This window comes from Eubalaena glacialis, chromosome 13 (assembly GCF_028564815.1).
Source record: "Eubalaena glacialis isolate mEubGla1 chromosome 13, mEubGla1.1.hap2.+ XY, whole genome shotgun sequence".
In the NCBI taxonomy this organism is placed as follows: Eukaryota; Metazoa; Chordata; class Mammalia; order Artiodactyla; family Balaenidae; genus Eubalaena; species Eubalaena glacialis.
In genome coordinates, this window is record NC_083728.1 from 3,877,047 (window position 1) to 3,898,859 (window position 21,813).

At 33.5% G+C, this 21,813-nt stretch overlaps 1 protein-coding gene across 1 annotated transcript in view; it reads left to right on the forward strand.

Moving 5' to 3' along the window:
• SYCP2 (synaptonemal complex protein 2) overlaps positions 1-21,813 on the forward strand; it is a 57,119-nt gene that overhangs the window by 16,194 nt on the left and 19,112 nt on the right. The window contains 10 exon segments of the mRNA XM_061208684.1: positions 6,508-6,656; positions 7,839-7,913; positions 8,357-8,503; positions 11,169-11,268; positions 12,119-12,276; positions 13,891-13,960; positions 14,300-14,357; positions 14,893-15,026; positions 15,176-15,615; positions 21,264-21,391. Coding sequence (XP_061064667.1) covers positions 6,508-6,656; positions 7,839-7,913; positions 8,357-8,503; positions 11,169-11,268; positions 12,119-12,276; positions 13,891-13,960; positions 14,300-14,357; positions 14,893-15,026; positions 15,176-15,615; positions 21,264-21,391 — 1,459 coding nt within the window.

Consider the following 21,813-nt stretch of genomic DNA (forward strand, 5'->3'; position numbering starts at 1 on the left):
ATCTAGTCTAAAACCCATGATCAGTCACTTTCTTGTCAAAACGTGCTGGACAAAAATCATACACCTTGGCAGACTGGCACCACTCCAAATTCAGATATCAAGACATATTTTAGTTATCTCAGTGGGCATGTAGTGGTATCTCATGATAGCTTTTATTTGCATTTTCCTAATAACCAGTGATGTTGAGCACTTTTTCATGTGCTTAATGGCCACTCATGTATCTTCTTCATGAAGTGTCTGTTTAAATATTTTGTCCATTTGTTTTTTTTTTTTTACTGGACTGTCTTTTTTATTATTAAGTTTTTGAGTTCTTATGTATCCTGGATACGAATCCTTCGACAAATGTATGATCTGTGAGTATTTTCTCCCTATCTGTATCTTATTCATTTTCTCAGTGGTGTCTTTAATGAGCAGAAGTTTTTAAATTTGAAGTCCACATGATCAGTTTTTTTTTTTTCATGGTTATTGCTTTGTGTGACCTAAGAAATTTTGCCTACTACCAAGTCACAAAGATGTTCTCCTATTTTTCTATAAAAACTTTATGGTTTTAGCTTTTATGTTGAGGATTATGATCCATCTCAAATTAATATTTGATTATGGTGTGATATAGGAGTTAGGTTCATTTTTTCATATGGGTATACAGTTATTTCAGGACTATTTGATGAAAAGGTTTTCCTTTCCCCACTGGACTTCATTGGTTCCCTTGTTGAAAATCAAATGACTGGTAGAAGTGCAGGTCTTGATGCTGTAGTCCATTCCATTGATCTGTTCTCTATGCCAGTACCACATTGTTTTAATTACTGTAGATTTATAGTGAGTCTTAAAGTGAGATAGTGTAAGTCTTCTAACACTGTGGGTTTGGTTTTTTTTTCAAGACTGTTTTGGAAATTCTAGACCTTTTGAATTTCCATGTAAATTTTAAAATTGGCTTATCAATTGCTACAAAAAGCCTGCTAGAATTACGACTGGGATTGTAGTTTGATATCTGGAGAAATAACATTGTAACAATAGTTACACTTCTTTGTGATGTATTATTCTTTTATATATTATTGGAATTGATTTGCAAAATTTAGTTAGGAATTTGGTATTTCATGTTCTAGAAGGTCTGTAGTTTTCTTTTCCTGTAATGTCGGTTTTTTTGTTTTTAAGTTTCAGAATCAGGGCATTGTTAGCTTCATAGGCTGAATTGGCAAGTATTCTATAGTCTTCAGTTTTCTCTAAGAGTATGTGTAGAATTGGTATTGTTTCTTCCTTAAGTACTTGGTAATATTTACCAGTGAAGCAATCTGGGCTTGCACTTTTACTTTTCTTTGCTGAAGGCTCTTAACTACAAATTCAATTAATTTAATAGATAGAGGGTTTTTCAGGTTATCTGTTTTTTCCCTTGAGTAAACTTTGGTAATTTGTGTCTTTCAAGTAATCATGTTGTCAAATTTATTGGCATAAAGTGGTTTATAATGGTCCCATTTTATCTTTTTACTGTCTGTAGAGTCTGTAGTGATGGTCCCCCTGTTGCTGCTGATACTGCTAAGTTGTATCTTTTTTTCCTAATCAGTCTGATGAGAGTTATATCAATTTTATTGATATTCTCTAAGAGCCAGCCTTTAGTTTCATCGATTTTTCTCATTTTTGTGTTTTGATTTTCAATTTAATTGATCTGTGCTCTTATATCTGTTCTTTTCTTCTGCTTACTTTAGTTGTAATTTGCTTTCCTGTTTCTAGCGTCTCAGGGTGAAGCTGAAGTCATTGACCTGAGACCATTTTTTCTCTTCTAATATAGCCGTTTAGTGCTTTAAATTCTTCCCCTAAGTACTTCCTTAGCAACATCCTACAAATTGCCGTGTGCTGTGTTTCCATTTTCATTAATTTATTCTTTTTAAATTTCTCTTTTGGTTTCTTCCTTGACCCATAGGTTTATTTAAAAGTGTTTTATTTAGTTTGTATATACTTGAGATTTCAGGGATATTTTCCTGCTACTGATTTCTAACTTAATTTCATTGTTATGAGAGGAGTATACTTTGTATGATTTTTGAGAATCCTTTTCAGTATATTGACACTTATTTTATGACCCAGAATATGGTCTGTCTTGGTGAATGGTGTGAGTGCTCTTGAAGGAATGTATATTCTGCTGTTGTTGGGTGGAGGGTTGGGTTGATAGTGTTGTCATATATCCTCCCTCATTGTCTGCCTCCTTGTTCTATCACTTATTGAGGGAGCGGTATTGAAGTCACCACTAGAGCTGTGGGTTTTTTTCTATTCAGTTCTGTTATTTTTTCGCTTCAGATATTTTGAATTTCTGTTATTAGTTTTATAAACATTTAGTGGTATTATCTTTTCTTCATAAATTTATCATTATGAAATGACTCTTTTTCCTGTGGTAATAGTCTTTGCTCTGCAGTCTACTTTATATAATATTAGTATACTGTCTCCAAGTTTCTGTTGGTTAATTATAGCATGGCATAGCTTTTCTTTATTTTTAAGTCATTTGTGTCTGTGTATTTAAAGTGGGTTTCTTATAGGCATCATATACTGATACTGGGCATCATATCAGAGACTGTCAGTGTAATTTGACAGTCTCTGCCTTTTGTGGTTTTTAATGTGACTATTGATTTGCTTTAAATTCATCATCTAGCTTTTGTTTTTTCTAGGTGCCATCCCATCTGCTATGTTTCTTTTTCTCTTTTTCTTCTTTGGTGTTAATTCATTTTCAGTGGTTTCATTGTATTTCTTTTGTTGGCTTTATATCCACCTTTTTAGTGGCTGATTTACGGTTTATTTTATACATATTTAACTTAATAGTATGTGTGTTAAAGTAATATTATACCCCTTTTTGAATAGTATAAGAACCTTGTAGTAGTAAACTTCCATTTTTGCTTTCCTGGCCTTTGTGCCATTGCTGCCCATAATGCTAAAAATTTTTTTGCTTCTGAATGTGTCAAAGACCTCATATTATGGTATAATGATATTTTTCTTTATGCAGCCAATTAGTTTTTAAAGAGATTTAAAAAGTGGATTAAAAAGTATTTTATATTTACCCACATATTTACCATTTCCAGTGTTCAGCTTTCATTTGTATAGACCCAGATTTCCATCTGGTATTATTTTCCTTCTGCCTAGGTGACTTCTCTAATATTTCTTGTCCTGCAAATATGCTGGTGATGAGTTCTTTCAGGTTTTTTATGTCAGAAAGTCTTTATTTTGTTTTTATTTTGCAAAGTATTTTTGATACATATAGAATTCTAGATTGCCTGTTGTCTTCCTTTCAGTGTACTTGAAAGAGGTTACTCTACTCTCTCTTGGCTTGCATTGTTTCTGATGAGAAGTCTGTCACTCTTATGTTTGCTCCTTTTTGTTTAAAGTCTTTTTTTCCCCTGGCTGATTTTAAGTTTTTCTCTTAATTAGTAGTTTTAAACATTTGATTATAGTGCTTTAGTGTAATTTTCTTCATATTGTTCATTCTTAAGTTCATTGAGCTTCCTTGCTTCTAAAGTTTTTATCCACTGTTCTTCAAATATTTTTTTCTGCTCCTTCTTTTTTCTCCTCCTCTCTGGAGGCTCTGATTACGTATATACTAAGCTATATGAAGTTCTCCCATAGCTCACTGATTCTCTGGATTCTCTACCCAAACTCCAGGCTTTTATTTCCACTCTCTTTTTTCATTTCTGTAGTTTTTTATTGCTGTGTTTTGTTGCTAGTTAATATTTTCTTCTGCAGTGTGTAACCTGCTTCTGTTCTATCCTGTGTAATGTTTATCAGGCATTATATTTTTCATCTCTGGAAGTTTGATTTGGGTCTTTTTTAAAGATAAATTTTAAATGTTAGAATAGTTTTAGATTACAGAAAACTTGCCAGAATAGTGTAGGAAGTTTCCATATACACCCTCACGCAGTTTCTCTTATTTTTTTTATTGTGGTAAAAATCACATAACATAATATTTACCATCTTAACCATTTTTTAGTGTATATAGTTCAGTAGTGTTAAGTACATTCACATTATTGTGAAACAGATCTTCAGAACTTTCGTCATCTTGAGAAATTGAAACTCCATACTCATTGAACAGTTCCCCTTTTCCCCCTCCACCCAGCCCCTGGTAACCACCATTCTACTTTTTGTTTCTATGAAATTGACTATTTTAAGTGGAATCATGCAGCATATGTCTTTTTGTGACTGGCTTATTTCACTTAACATAATGTCCTCTCCTGTAGTTTTAACATCATACATTTTTATGGTACATTTGTCACTGCATCTTAAAAAAGTCTACTTGGATCCTATGTCTTCCTCTATCTCATTCTTTTTCCATTCACAGCCAATTTTGAGAGAATAGTTTTTACTAAATCTTTCCCTTTCTTGCTCTTCATTTCTGTTCTTTTCTACATTCTGTTTTACATCCCACTCCATCAAAATTTCCACTGAAATTTCAGATGTCAAGGTAATAATTAACTCTTTCATTATCAATATCAGTATACACACTTCAGTCCTTATACTGACCCTTGGTGGCACACCCCAGACTCCACAGGGATAGTGTCTTCTGTGCTCAGGACTTTTCCAGACCTCACACTATCTCTCTTCATCTGGCTGTTCATTTGTATCTTTTAATATCCTTTGTAATAAAGTGGTGATGTAGTCTACCTATGTGGAGCAGGCAAGATCTGAATTTTTTACATGACTGGCACTCATGGAAGTTAAAAAAAAGTGTGGACTCTGGAGATCAAGCAATAGTTCTAGTGAAAAAGAGCATCTACAGTTGCAGACTGAAGGAATGGGGAAGCAACAGCACAATAGGGTGAGGTTAGACCCTTTTATGTTCAATTTATAGGAGTATATAAAATAAAGGCTCCATGGACAGTTTTTAAGTGTTTTTTTGAATGGCTTTGCAGGAGAAAACATATTATTATATTCATTTAAGAATAGTATACTGGAATCCTACAGAAATATCTAGATAACATTATAAGATCCAAATATGTTGATATCTATAAATACTTGGATTTTATAGGAAGCAACAAAATAGGAAGTTTTCTGGTATCTCAGTAATATTGCTAACTAAAAAGCAAGCCATGATATAGTCTAGGCAGTCAAAGCAAATATCAGAAATTTCAACAAAGTCAGCAATAAAATATAACGAATATCAACAAATTCTTATGTAGATAGTCATGACATATGTGGAGAATGCTTTGTAGAAAAAGGTACAAAGCATTCAGCAAAATAATAAATTGGAAGTAATTCTAATACCATGTTCATGCAAGCAGTGAGGCAAATACTGCATTTACTCTAAGTTCACAGCAAGCTGCAGAAAAAAATTCAAATGCGTATCAGAGGGATATAACAATAAACAAAAATATTCATAAAGATTATAAGTGTTCTAATCTTCATCATCAAAATCTGAAACATTATCATTTTCAACGTCACCTGATCTTTCATCTCTAAAGCCTGAAAACTTTTACTGTTGAGACTTGTGACTGTTTTTTCTTTCAAAAAAAAAAAAAAACTACCAGCATTTTGGATTAGAAACTGCATTACCACTATCTTCAGGCAACTAATACTTCTTAGTACCATCAAAGGACATCACGGAGGAAGCTTCATGACCATATAGCTGCAAAAGCAAATAAGACATTTTCTGTTTGGGCAAGCCTCATAAGGATCAGAGAGTTTTATAGCCGATAGGGACATTTGTCCTTTAGGGTAGCATGGAGTGGCCAGCGGAGCTTTTCCTGATGCAGACACAAAGTTTTGTCCTTGGTGTGGTCCTTCTCCCTCAGGATGTTTTCCTCTTGCCCAAAAGCAAACACTGGGGGCAGGTGTGGAGTCTTCTCAGTCAGCAGCAGGAGCACCACCAGAGGTAGGACAGGACCATAGTGGCCTTCGGTCCATAATACAGGCACATTAATTGGGTGCCAGGTAATTTTCTGTAACTTTTTGGAGGAAGGGAGGTGAATACTTCATATAAACTGGCACTTAACAGTATTTTCTTTTCACTGGATTGGTGAATTTATTGAGGATTAGCACTGTATCCTTCTTCCTTCACAATATCCTGGTACTCAAGTTTTTATCAAACGTTCATTGTCAACACGTTTGTAACTGTGGATTTAATAGAAATGTCTGAATAGATGCTTATGCCTAGGAATAGTTAGTTATGGGATTAAAGTTATTTTCTTTTTTGCCTGTTTTAAATTAAGAAAATAGTTTTCTCAGATGTGGTCAAAGAATATTTATTAAGAACCTGTTAGTGTCCAGAATGTACTCAGGGCTTTAGTTCATTAATTATTGTATTACCTTGTAATTTATAGATCAGGAAACTGAGACTTCGAAAAATAAACTGAATTGTTGATTTGTTTATGTAAGTAGTTAGTACCAGAATTGATTAATCTAAATACTGTTAAATCCTAAAAGTTAATTTTATTTCAGTTCATTTTAATTGGTACGCTGCATGCTTTTCTTATTTATAGTATACCTATAGAGTGGTATATAGGAATGAATGTAAACTAATCAGTGTGATTCATTTGTGTACAGTGAGAGAATCGAAGAAGCTACTGACTATAACTCTGAAAAATAAAGTAAAAGTTAGTGAAAGAGAAGGGAAGGAATTGCTTTTGTATTTTGATGCATCCTTAGAAATCACTAACGTGACACAAAAAATTTTTGGTGCAAATAAGTATAGGGTAAGTCAAACTCTTTTTAATAAACATTTATTTTCATAATTCTGGAAACTTTCAGTTACTTGGGACTATAAGTTTCATTGATTTTTTTTCCCTACAATTCTTTATAAAATAACATGTAGATTTTTAGTCCTTTAAATTTGTATTGTGGAATGGCCATCAGATTGTTAGCCATACCCTTTCAGATACCGATTAGAAAGAATCTCATATGACAGAATTAGCAGCAGCTACTCAGAACATTTAATGAATTTCTGTGAGGTGTTTAGAAAGTGAAATGAGACAAAGGCTTGTTTTCAAGATATTAAACATTGTGAGAATTACAGAATGTGCCTCAGAAGAAGTAAGTGGCATATAGAAAATGAAGTATAGATGTTGAAGAAAGAATGCACATTAAGAGTCAGATATGAAGGAAAGGCTATGGAGGTGGGCCTTGAAATGGCCTTTGAAGTTAATGAATGAAATTTAGATAAGATGCTTTCCAGGACTGGAAGACGATATAAGTCGGATATTGTTTAACTGGGAATCAAGGTGGGAATTCATGTTATGTTTAGGGAGATGTTCAGTTGACAAGCTTGGATGGTCCATGTCTTAGTTTGTTCAGGCTACTGTAACAAAAATACCATAGACTGGGTGGCCTAAACAACAAACATTTTTTTCTCATAGTTCTGGAGGCTGTGAGTCAGATCAGGGCGCCAGCAGACTCAGTGTCTGGTGAGGGCCCGTTTCCTGGTTCATCGATGGCCATCTTTTCATGGTGTCCTTACATGGTGGAAGGGGTGAGGGATTTCTCTGGGGTCTGTTTTATAAGAACACTAATTCCATTCATAAGGGCTCTGCCCTTATGACCTTAGCAACCCCCAAAGGCCTCCACTCCTAATACCATCCTTGGGGACTATGTTTCAACATATGAATTGTGGGGGAAAAATTCAGTCTATAGTGTGCAAAAGATTTATGGTGAAGAATAGCAGATAATATGCTTGTGAGGAACCCTTACCAAAATAGCAGGCTAAGACTGTGGTTAGTGGGGAGTCATTGAATTATTCTGAAAAGAGTATTTATATGTATAAATAATAATGATTTAAGATAATTTGGCAATTTTGGAAGGAAACAGGTATAGGAAATAATTGCATTAAAATGGAAAGAACTGGGAGAAAATGACATCCCTTTGAATTAATTTTACTTTAGGAATTTACCAGAAAACAAGGCATTTCAGTTGCCAAAACATCTGTGCATATTCTTTTTGATGCAAGTGGATCACAGGTATGTGTCTAACTTACTTGATTTTTACCACTGGGCTAAGTTTAACCCTAAGTAATAATAGCACAGTAATAAAGTTCATCTTGGAGGGTGAATATCTAAAAAAATAAATTGTCTCAACATAGTGCCCCAATAAGACGTATATACTTTTTAAACATATTAATAATCATTTATTTCAGTACAGAAGGTAGATTGTTATTAATACCAGTTTTGGTAACTTTAAATAAAAATCAGAAGTACATGTTCTTCCACTAATGCCAAAGCCTGTTTTATGTCTAGTAACGTTTGAAAAAGGACTAAAAATTATAACAGTACATAGATATAAGACAAAAAGAATTGACCTTTATGAGTGTAAGATGAATGAGCGCTTTACGAAGACATCCAGTGATTTTTGAGAACTTCCTATGGTTTGCAGTTTTAAACACTTTTTCCTTATTCTCCAACAGATTCTAGTCCCAGAAAGTCAAATCTCACCAGTCGAAGAAGAACTTGTTAGTTTGAAAGAAAAAGCTAACCCCCAAGAGGAATTTGCTAAACCTCCAAAATATATCAAAAACAGTAATCAAGGGGACAGAAAAAATAGTCAGCCTGAGGTATATATGGCATCAAAATAGTCATTTATAAAATAGCATAGGTCAAATCATTGCTATATATAATTACAGAAAAAAGCATCTAGAATTCATATGTTTATCAGTCACATTTCAGAGTATTTCCCCTGCCTTTTACAAATGCAAACAAAAGTTAGTGTTTCAAAAAAAAAAAAAAGTTAGTGTTTCAGTAGATTGTGTTTATATGTAAGGTTTAGGGATTTAGGACAAGGTATACTATACACTTGTAAGTTTCAAATTAGAGATATATAGGAAAGTAACTACCACTTTTTGCATTTATCCTTTCTGTTCTGTCTCTGCACTGGCCAATACAAATTTATAATGTAATGTTCTGTTTATTTGCATGAGGAAAGAAAGCAAAATACTAGGTTCTTTCTCCTCCTCCTGCTCCATTGAGGATCTCCTCTAGGCCACATGTGATAGAACCATTTCTCAGCCACCTTCTCCACATCTTGCTGTGACACTTGACATTGCTAACAGCCCTCTCTTTCTTAATGTCCTCTCCTTTGTCTTCTATGTTAGCATTTTAATTCTCTTTTTACTTCTGTTACTACATCAGAGATACTTTCTCTCACTGTCTCCTAAATGTAGATTTGCTCTAAAAGCTTGATACCCAGCCTTCTGAACATCTCTATGCCTTCTCCCTTAGAGAGCTTCCTTCCTGTGCATAATTTAAGCTCTTAAAATGTACCAGGCTTCTGTTCAAAGTTCTATAGCTACGTCTCCACTTACTCTTTTAATATTTCCCTTGGTTGTGTCTCTTCAAGCCCTTTCCTAAAGTCTACCTCAAACTCGTTATCTTTTGCCTTAAGTTTGCATCTGCCTCCATACTTCAGTAATGTTACCCTTCATTTTTCTGATGATATCCTTGATTCCAAACTCTTCTCCCCCCATACCTAGAACCAAGGTGCTAGTGATTGTTCTTTCATAGTATCTCTCACATCGTTTCCTCCTTATTATTCCCTTTACCGTTACTCATTTTAGCATACCTAGGTTATACAGTAACCTTCTAATAGTGTCTTTGACACTGTTGCTCCATTTTGTGAGCTACCCTGTGTCGTACACCACTGATTTTTCTTAATACCGGTATCCTCATAGCATTCTTCTGCTCAGAAAGCCTTGTCATCTCTGTGTTTATCCCATTAAATCTAAGTTTTGACTTAGTTTGAAGACATTCTGTAATTTAATATTACTCTATCAAAATACCCTCCACTTTAGTATGGTCAGTTGCTTTACTGTCTCTTTTTTTATGGCATGCTCATTCTTGCCTCTGTACTTTCATTCATGCTGCTTTTACCTCTGCGTATCTAAAGTGTACTTACATTTGTAAATCTTTGTTCATTTTTACTTTCTTAATGGAGCTTTTCCCAATTATTTGTTTTTACTAATCTCTCACTTTTAGGCAACTGTAACTCTCACAGCCTCTTCCATACATTGTGTTACTATTTTTCCCTTTAGTCTGTGTCCTTCATTAAATTGAAAGTATCATTTTTGTCAACTGTAGTTCCCTCAGATGATTAGATTATAAAAGCCTTTTTTTGTGTTTTTATATCAGAATCATAACTTGAGTACTTACTAAAAATGCAGATTCTTAGACCCCCCCCTCCCCACCTTAAACCTATTGAATCATAACACAAACTCTGGAAAAGATCTTAACCACACTAAAGTTTGAAAAACATTGCACTGTTGTTAAATACCCACTGTGTTTTCAATAAGGACTAACTGTTTGAAGCATTTATATGAATAAGTAACTTTTTGGATCTCATTCATTATATACCACTAGAACTGTAATTTCTTTAAGAAGAATCTGCTGATTCAGTAGCTTATTTTCTGGTTAATCTTAGAATTCACATTTCTCCTATCCTTCCCCACCTTTCCTCCATTGCCCCATATACATACCTACTCAAAACAACATCAATTTTTTTTTCTCTGTCTTAGGGGCAGGTACCTTTTTCAAAACAGCTGTCTTCTCCCTCTTTATGGTTTGTCATCATGTACTCCTTTGTACGGCATCCTCTGGAACTCCTGTCCCCTGTAGTCCCGCCTCTGCTTATCTACTTCTGTTGCTCTTAGCAGTCATTCTAGGCTAAAGTTAGAAAATGCACATCTTTTTTGGAACACTAGCTTGTGTGCCACTGAGTCTCTGAACTCCTGTAGCTGCTTTTTACTCCAAAGGCAGTTTAGTCTTCACAGAATATTAATACAATTTTTTAAATGTGTGAAAGTTTTGAAGAAGGCTTAATGTTATGAAAACTTTCACAAACAAGTTTACATAAATATGTGTTCCAAACATTATCCTTATGAAATACAATAGGAAATTGTGAACCAATGGTTAACTAGATAAATTGAGTGTCAATAAAATATTTTCAGCTAATATATAAAGGTACTATACTTCTAAGTCTGGATATTCTTTAAATATTCTTTAAAACAACATCGTTTACTTGTTTCGGCTATCTATTCAATACCAAACATTAGGATAAAATCCTTCAAGTCAGGCTAAACTACAGATATTTCTGGATATCATATTGTTTATAAAATACCATATGTCTTTTGTGTGTAGTCAAGGCAAAATGTTGTGAATAAAATTATAGGATATTTAATTTCAAAAGAGAATGTATATTTACTGTGGTTTTTTTTCTCATGGTTTAAGATAATTACTCCTAGCAAAAGAAAAATGTCTGAAGCATCAATGATTGTTCCTGGCGCAGATAGATACACTGTGAGAAGTCCAATACTTTTAGTCAATACATGTAAGTTTTATTGTCTTTGAAGATTCCTAACAAGTATTATTGTTTTAAGCCGGCATTTTTTAAATTCAGGAGTATTTTGGACCTAATTTATCTAGAGGATAATTTGGGGATATAAAAATTAATAAAATATGAACCACAAATGTCTTCTGTCAAAAAATTATAAATGTCTGAGAAGTTTAATGGGTATCCATATAAACATTATTCAGAATATTAATATCCAGCATTAATAATTTGTTGTAATTTTAAGTGGGAGCCAGCATAACATAGTGGATAAAACATTAAATTAATCAGGCTGCTTGGGCTTGTTTCCCCACTCCTGGGTATGTACTTTGTAGCTAAGTTTAGAACCAGTTTCCTTTCTATGAAATGGGACTAAAGTGTCTAACCGCATCAAATTGTTTAAAGGATTAAATAAAAATTATTCATTAAACAAGAAATGTTGTGAAACATTTAGACAGTGCCTGGTACATACTAAGAGCTAAATAAAAATTTAAAAATAATCTGATACTGTGTACTAGTTGCTATAAACACAGTATTATTTAATCTTTATGACAATTTAATAGTGACCTTCTGTTCCCAAAATCTGATTGCCTACTGGGAAATTATCTAATATTTGACAAACTTCTCAAACTTAACAGGTCCAACATAAATTCATCTTTCCACCCTCCCTGCCAGTTTTTCTCCATTTCTTACCTTGGAATATGGCGTCCATATCCAGTTACTCATCTAAGTCAGAAACCTGGGACCCATCTTAGAATCCCCTTTTTTAACCTTCCTCAGCAAAAAGTATCTCAGTGAGAGCAACATAGAAAATCCTACAAATATAGCAGTCCTTTGTCCTCCTTTTTAGCAACACCACGAAGAAGAAGAATTAAACCACCACTGCAAATGATGAGTTCTACAGAAAAACCTGGTGCTTCTAAAACATTGGAAAATGGAGTGGATAATGCTGTATCGCTTAAATCTAGACCATCTGAAGAAAGAAATAGAGGAGATAATACAGACAAAGTAACTTTACTTTGAAAGCATTTTTAAATAAATTTTTATCAAGTTATTGTAGAAATACATAATTGAGCTAACTACTTTTGCAAGCAGTGAGTGTCTCACTTTGCCTACAGTATTGCTTTTTAAATTTTTTTAGATATCATTTATTGTCCTTGAAAGTAAGGTCTTATCAATCATTTACTGTGCTAACAATAAAATTTAGAAATATTCATTCAGTGTAACTGATTTATGCATTCAGTAGGAGAAATGGACTTGCCATCATTCTTTAGTTTATTATACAAATTAGTGTCTGCTATGGGGAAGGTTCTGGTTTAGAAATATAAGACACAAGTGGAATCTGTCTTTTAGTATCTCAAAGTCTAGCATGGGAATTAGACAAATTAATAAGATGATTATAATATTGTATGTGTTCTCAGATGTACATACAGGATGCAGTAGAAACCTAGTAGAGGGGCAGGTGCCTAATCCCACAGCTGGAGGGGAAGCTGAAGATCAGGAGATGCTCTTTTAGGAGATGGAGAGGAGTTGATTTTTGAAGGGTCAATATAGGTTATTAGTCACATGGACATCGAGGAGGGCATTCTTTCCAGGAAGTTGAAGGGGGGACAGAGCAGGGAATGGATGAGAGAAAGTTGTGTCTTGGAGAAATAGGTAATCAGAGATACAGATAAGTTTGTAGATGAGGAGGAACACCTGAAAGCTTTTGTTTTCTCTGAAGTGTGAGCATGGTGAGCTTCTCTTGGGGACAGAGCCTTGAAGTAGAGGGCTCAGAGACACACAGAGGTTTGGAATAACTACTGAGAGAGAATGGAGAGGGGGAAGAATAAGTACAAGTGTTAGGCAGTGTTGAGGGCCCAGTTCAAATTTAAGACTATGAAGCTTATCATGGCATTAGTTTAGAAGTAAGTATAATTTCTTCAAATAAAGCTTAGCAGCCTTGGTGTTACAGTAAAAAAAAGAAAGATGGTGGATGTAAAAAAATTTTTAATGGTTATGTGGCCGAAAGATAAAGGGTGCAAGAGTTGAAGATATTAGGAAAAAATAGTCAAAGTAATGGTTCAATTTGTCTAGCTAAGTGTTTCTTAATAGGGGCAGTATTGTTTAGCTGTGCAGTGTGGTTCTGAATGTTGTAGGATGAGAAGTGTCCTAGGCCTGGGCTTACTTATTGTCAGGAGAGCCCTTCTGTCATTGTGACAACAAAAAACACACCTGTACATTTTCATACTGCTCCTCTCCCAGTAGGGAAGACAGCCAGGATGAGGCAAAATATCTTAGTTAGAATAGATGCAGGCTATGAGATCAAAGCAAGAGAAGATATGCCATGGAGGTGCTAGAAATTCTCAGAGAGGAAAATTGAATTATTTTTCTAGCTGTGGCTGAGATCAGAAAATTTGTAGGATCTTCTGCCTCCTTATCTGCAATGAAAGTTACTTTCTTGTGTTTTAGGATAGGCAGTATTCTAGAATGGGCATAATCGTTATGAAATAAATAGAAATACTATCCAACTTTTAATAGTAAGGCAAAAAAGTTTTAAACTTTAATACTCTGACTTTTAAAAGTTGTTTTCATATAATGCCTTAATTCAAATTTATATTAAAATTTCTCCCCTGTTTATAGCATATCGAAACTGCTAAAGTTATAGAAAAGACAGAAAATAAGGACATTGAATTCCCAAACCAAAATTTTAGTAAGTAATCCTTGGTTTAATTTTAGTCATTCTTTTTATATATATATATACACACACACACATACATATATATATATACTCACTTCTCTCTATACTTCCCTTTCATTTATTTGAAAAAAAGATTTATAATGAATACATTCAGCTTTATGCAAAGAACTTAGAGGTTACAAGGAAACATAATACAGCCTTTGTTCCCAAGAAGTTTGGGTCTGGGAGGGGGAAGATGAGATCAATCAATCTTTCCATCCCAATATGTGAACTTTGATCAAATTCTAGCTTTCATTTTACCCTGCCAACTGCACGAAAAAATGAAAATACCATAATTTTTGTTTTATTTAGGTGAACTCCAGGAAATTGTTCCTGATTCACAGGCAGTGGGAAAAATAGATAAACCTGTGTAAGTATGAGAAAACCTATCAAATCATTTAGCCTATAGTAATGTTACTTTTAGATGAGTGTAACAAATTTAAAGGACAAGGCCTTTATAGTCTTAGAATGTAGTATTGGTTATAGAATTTATCATCTTTCAAGTATTATTATGATCGCACAATGGGGAATAGCCTATATGTTTCTTCAACCAACATAACTCTTTTCAAATTGAGAGACTTAAAATGAATGAGATTTTTAAAACAATAAAGTATGAATGTGAAGAAAATTAACCAAGTTTAGATATACATGAAGACGTGTAAGATATGTGAGATGTATTTAGGTAGATATCAAAATAGTAGCAATAATGGAACTTTCACAATAATATTCTTTATTCTTGATCAATTATATAGTAAATTTTAACTTTCATCAGGACTTATGAAAATATTTTCATACTTGACTGTTAAATTTCTGTCAATAAACATTGACTAAATAAAAAGAACCAAGGCCTTATATCAGAGTCATAGGCTAATGTTTTGTGATAAGCAAATGAATTTATTTTGCAGGTCACCTGGTGTTTTAGACAACATCTGTGGAAATAAAATGCACTCCAAATGGGCATGTTGGACACCTGTAACAAATATTAATCTGTGCAATAACCAAAGAGCAAGTACTTCATCAGGAGACACATTTAATCAAGGTGAAACACAGTTTTCTCTGTATATAAAATAGTTGTTCAAGGAAATACTCATTTCTTGAAATGTCTTAACAAATATTTTTGTTTTAACAGATTTTGTATATGATCAGTTTATAAATTTAATAAGGATTAATTTCTCATTTTCCCACTAGATATTGTTATCAACAAAAAACTTACTAAACAAAAATCATCCTCTTCAATATCTGATGATAATTCTCAGGAAATGGGAAAGGTGCAGTATGGGAAAGAAATAATGCAGCATAACAAAATACATAAAGCAGAAGTAGAAGTTTGCAAAAGAAACAAACAACAACAACTGAATCATTCTAAACATTTGGAGGAGAAAAATATTGAAAATACAAAGCAGAGTGATTGGCATATTGAATCTGAAACTACTTTTAAATCAGTTCTCCTAAATAAGACAGTTGAAGAATCTGTGGTCTGTAGGAAGAAATACACACTGTCAAAAGATGTGAATACTGCTATCTGTGATAAAAGCCCTTCTCCTAGAAAAAATGCGAAAAGTCATAGAAAATCAGGGAAAAGATTGACATCTGAATTTAATTCCTGGGATTTGAAACAAAAAAAAATGGTGAGCTTTCAGTGTGTTTTATTTCTGCACACCCATAATATGCCTACTTAATAACATAAAGTGAAAGAAGCTTGATTAATTGCTACAAATATAGTGTTTGTAATACCCTGTCCTTTTTTTAATTGAAGTATCATTGATTTACAATATTACATTAGTTTCAGGTGTATAATATAGTGATTCAATATTTTTATAGATTATACTCCATTTAAAGTTATTACAAAATAATGGCTGTATTTCTCTATGCTGTGCGATTTACCCTTGTTGCTTATCTATTTTATATTTAGTAGTTTGCATCTCTTAATCCCATACCCCTATCTTGGCCCTCTCCTCTTCCCTCTCCCCACTGGTAACCACTAGTAATACCATGTTCTTTAATTCAAGCTTAGACTCTGAGAGTGCACGCCTCCTGAACCCCTTTCTGACCTCTCCCCCGTCCCAGCCCTGATAGAACCCATGTGCCTGCTGGCACATAGCTGGCATGTAAATAGGTATAGCGTGAATGAACCCTGCAGTTCCTTGTCTCCTCTTGTTGGGTCTCTCCCACGCTGTCCCTCAGATTCTTCGGAACATGCATATAGAACTGTCTGTGCCTCTCTTATGGTGCTTATCTTTCTTTTTTAATAAATGGTTATTTTGTGTGTTCTTTCCCCCTGTTTTAACCTATTAGAGTGTAAAGACTATGTTTTATTCAACATTTGTTTTCCTGCATGGCCTAGCACAGCTTTGCGCATAGTAGCATCTGAAACATTTCTTGGATTATTGCCTTAAAGTTTGACGAGGTTTTTCAAGAAAGTATGGAAGTGGGGTGGAGGAGACTTATCTTCCGTTGTAAATGTTGCTTGTCCTCATTGGAGACTCCACTTCTTCAAATTAATCATCTGTAGAAAATCTCCAGGAGAGTTTTAGCTAGTTTGCACCATACTTTGAGACTGAAAGTTTACTTTTTGTAGCAGTTAAAGTTATAAACCTTTTCTTTGGTCATTGCTACCAAGATGCAGATTAAGAAAATTTTCTGATCAGAATACATTTCCACTGCCAGTAATGCAATCACTTTTTCACTATGCCTTAAAAGATCCAGGTTGTACAGGCCTTCATTTATCTTCCAGAGTATTACTAATACCTGGGTGGCCAAATTTCTAGAGTCAGTGTAAAATGTTCATATATTGGAGCATCTTAGTGTGCAAGTGAAATATTTAATAGCTAATTTTGCAGTTGTTGTATATAATTAGATATTATTTCATTTGTCTTGACCAGGCTACTCTTTATTTTGTTTTTAACCTGCAATTCCCTTTTTCTGCCTCATTTGGCTACTTTCTATTTTAACCAAATCCTTTTGGGTCACTTTCTTCTTGATTCTCAGTACGCTATTCTCTCTTCTTTCTAGTCTCAGCTGCTATTTAGTTCCTTCAGACCCAGTGGAAGTAAGTTTCTTTTTGTCTGAATGCTGATCTGTCCTTCAATTTTAATTTTAAACTGTTTTCTTTGGAATTTAGAATCATTCCACAGAATTTTTCTGATCTAGTCATTTTTTTCCTGGGAGCACAGAAACTTGATCTTTTCTAAGCTGTGCTTTTTTTTTTTTTTTTTTTTAAATCAACTTCCCGTTTTCAGAAGTTCTCTTTGCTCTTTCATAGTGTCACTCTCTTTATTACTGTGCAGCATTTCCTGCCACTCTCATTCATGGGTGACTCTCCTCTAAGGTAGTCATCTGTCTGATCATGACTTTCTGTTCACTGGATAAACCCAGAGAAATAGAACCTCTGTAGTTCAGTGGTACAGATTTCCCACATTGGCTCCAATTATGTCAGAGTTCTTAATAATATTATATTATTATACACTGTTTTAGGGGAGGTTTGTTTTTGCTACATTTTTATCAAGGCAGGTATACCCTGTCTTCAGGTAATCTCAAGAAGGGATAGTAAGTAATAACTTATTATCTATTATATATAAAAACATATGAACTTAAAAATGGTTAAAATAATAAATTTTATGTCATGTTATGTTTATATTATATTTTACCATAATTTTAAAAACCCATATGCATGATGCCCAGAAAAAAAGTAAAACTAAAAGCAAGAGAACTCATATCTTTAAGAGTGTTGTTCAAGTTTTCTTTTAACCAGATAATCTAAAATTATGCAGATAATATTCCTACTTTGTAGTCTTTCCATTAAAAAAATTAATAGAATTTTTTAGAGCAGTTTCAGGTATACAGCTATACAGAGAGTTCCCATATACCCCTTCACTCCACCCCAGTTTCCCCTATCATTAACGTCTTACGCTAGTAGATTTGTTACAAATGATGAGCCAGTATTGAAACATTATTAACTCAAGTCCATAGTTTACATTATTGTTCACTCTTTGCGTTGTGTATTCCATGTTTTTTTGACAGATGTATAACAACAGATATTGACCCTTAGAGTATCATGCATAATAGTTTCACTGCCCTAAAATTCCCCTGTGCTCCATCCCTCCCTTGTTTCCTCCCTCCCCCGCCAAACTCCAGGCAATCACTGATCTTTTTACTGTCTCCATAATTTTGCCTTTTCCAGAATGCCATAGAGTTGGAATCATATAGTATGTCATCTTTTCAGATTAGTTTCTTTCACTTAGCAATATGCATTAAATGTTCCTCCATGTGTTTTCATGGTTTGATAGCTCTTTTTTTTTTTTTTTTAAATGCTGAATCCATTGTATGGACATACCAAGATTTGTTTATCCATTTACCTGTTGAAGGACATCTTGGTTGCTTCCATGTTTTGACAGTTACGAATAATGCTTCTATAAACATTCGTGTGCAGGTTTTGTGTGGACATAAACTTTCAACTCAGTTGGGAAAATACCAAGGAGCATGATTGCTGGGTCATATGGTAAGAGTATGTTTAGTTTTGTAAGAAACTGCCTGTCTTCCAAAAGTGGAAAAAATGGCTGTACCATTTTTGCATTTCAGCAGCAATGAGTAAGAGAGTTCCTGTTGATCTACATCCTTGCCAGTATTTGATATTGTCAATATTTTGGATTTTAGCCATTCTTACAGGTGCTTGGTGGTATCTCATTGTTTTAATTTGCAATTCCCTAATGACAGATGATGTTGAGCATCTTTTCGTATTTTTCTTTACCATCTGTATATCTTCTTTGGTGAGTTGTCTCTTCAGATCTTTTGCCCAGTTTTAATTGGGTTGCTTCCTAATTGGTGAGTTTTAACAGTTCTTTGTGTATTTTAGATACAAGTTCTTTATCAGGTATGTATTTTACAAATATTTTCTCCCAATCTGTGGTCTGTCTTTTCATTCTCTAAACAGTGTTTTTTGCAGAGCAGAAATTTTTAATTTTAATGAAGTCCTACTTATCAGTTTTTTCTCTTATGGATTGTGTTTTTGGTGTAGTACCTAAAAAGGTTTTCCAAACCCAAGGTCACCTAGAGTTTCTCCTATTTCTCCTATGTCATCTTCTAGGAGTTTTATAGCTTGCACTTTACATTCAGGTCTATTATCCATTTTGAGTTAATTTTCATGAAGGGTGTAAAGTCTGTGTCTAGATTCTTTTTTTTAATGTTCCAGCACCATTTGTTGAAAAGACTTAACTTTTCTCCACTGTACTGCCTTTTGTTCCTTTGTCAAAGATCAGCTAATTGTATTTATATGGGCCTCTTTCTGGGCTCTCTGTTTTTTCCATTCTATTTGTTCCTTCACCAATACCACACTATATTGATTATTGTATTCAATATCTTTTTAGTAAGTCTTAAAGTAGGGTCAGTCCTCAGACTTTGTTCTTCTCCGTTGATATTGTGTTGGCTACTCAGGGTCTTTTGCTTCTCCTTGTAAATTTTAGAATCATTTTGTCGATAACCACAAAATAACTTGCTGGGACTTTGATTGAGATTACATTGAATTTATAGATCAAGTTGGAAAGAACTGACATCTTGACAATATTGAGCTTCTTAAAATACACGAACATGGAATATCTCCATTTATTTATTTAAAAAAATTTTTATTTTATATTGGAGTATAGTTGATTAACAATGTGTTAGTTTCAGGTGTACAGCAAAGTGATTCAGTTTTACATATACATATATCTGTTCTCCGTTTTTTTAGATAGTCTTTGATTTTTCATCAGTCATGTTTTCCTCGTATAGATCTTGTACATGTTTTGTTAGATTTATACCTAAATATCTCATTTTGGGGGGTGCTAATATAAGTGGAATGTAATTTCACATTCCAGTTGTTCATTACTGGTTTATAAGAAAGCGACTGACTTTTGTATATAAACCTTGTATCCTTCAATTGTGCTATAATTGTTCTTTAGCTCCAAGGATATTTTTGTTGATTTTTTGAGGTTTTCTACATAGACAGTGATGTCATCTGTAAACAAAGAGTTTTATTTCTTCCTTCTCAATATGTATGTAGTGTATTTCCTTTTGTTGTCTTATGGCATTAGTAAGACTTCTAGAATGATGTTGAAATAGGAGTGGTGAGAGCAGACATCCTTTCCTTGTTTCTGATATTAGTGGGAGAGTATCTAGTTTCTCTCCATTAATTTATAATGTTAGCTGTAGTTTTTTTTTTTAGATGTTCTTTATCAAGGTGAGGATATTCTCCATTCCTAGTTTTCTGAGAATTGTTATTGTGGATGGGTATTGGATTTCGTCAAATGCTTTTGTGCATCTACTGATATGATCATATGACTTTTCTTCCTTAGCCTGGATTATATTAGTTGATTTTCAGATGTTGAATCAACATTGCATACCTGGAATTAATTCCACTTGGTTGTGGGTACATAATTCTTTTTATACATTATTGTATTCAATTTGCTAAATTTTTTGTTGAGGATTTTTGCATCTCTGTTTATAAGAAATATTAGTCTACAGCTTTCCTTTCTTGTAATTCCTTTGATTTTGGTATTAGGATATATTGGTTTCATACAGTGAGTTAGGAGGTACTCCCTCTGCTTCTGTCTTCTGAAAGGTTGTGAAAAGTTGTATAATTCTTCCTTAAATGTTTGATAAAACTCAACAGTGAACCCATCTGGGCCTGTTGCTTTCTGTTTTGGCAGGTATTAATTATTGTTTCAATTTCTTTAATAGATTAGGCCTATTCAGATGATTTATTTCTCCCTGTGTGAGTTTTAGTAGAATTTATCTTTCAGGGAATTGGTCCATTTACTCTAGGTTATCAAATTCATGAGCATAGAGTTGTTCATAATATTTTTTTTATTATCCTTGTGATTTATCCATGTGATCCATAGTGATAGCCTCTCATTTCTGATACTAGTAATTGCTGTATTTTTTCTTAATGAACTTGGCTAGAGGCTTATCAATTTTATTGATCTTTTCAAAGAACCAACTTCTGGTTTCCTTCAGTTTTCCTTCAGTTTTTTATGATTTTTTCCCCCATGGATAGAAACTTTTTTTAATCGCTGCAAAGCACTCTGCACATTTCTATATGTTAAAAGACTTATCCTGAGTTGTTGTAATGCCTAACAAGGCCCAAACTTATTAATTTCTTTTTAAAAAAAATAATTTCTGACCCCTTTTATTTCTCTTTGTAGTTATTTATAGAACCAGATTTTTTCTTAAATGTTCTTTTCAGCCTTTTTTTCCTTTGAAGGTTAACTGGTAGAGTTTTTAAGTAGCTAACAAACTGTTTCAGAGAGAAGAGTCAAAAGGGAAAGGATTTAGTGATGCAGCAGAATCTTTGATAAGCCAAATTAATAAGAGATACAAACCAAAGGATGGCATAAAGTCTACAAGAAAATTAAAGGAGTCTTTGATTGACAGGTATGTCCTTAAATTTAGAAATGAATATTTTTCTGAGAGATACAACTAAATTATTTTACCTAGTTTTAAGGTTAGTTTTAAACATATGTCCAAATAATGTAACTTTCCATTAGAAAACACAGGTACTTATTTACTTTTATAAATAGAATCTGTTTAAATTATATAGAAAGGGAACTACAATTGAAATTAGTCATTCTAGTATCTGATTACATTTTATAAAGTATCAAGAGCACCATATTGATACAGCATACCATTTCAGAAATAAATCTTTAGGATTTAAACATTTTAGAAGTGTTATTTATTGAGCCTAGTGATGAGTAAGACTAAATATATTTACATATATTGCTTAATAAAATATGAAATTTAAATGAGCTGAAATGAGTTATTTTGTATTGTATATATGTATTCCTTGTTTGCAATCT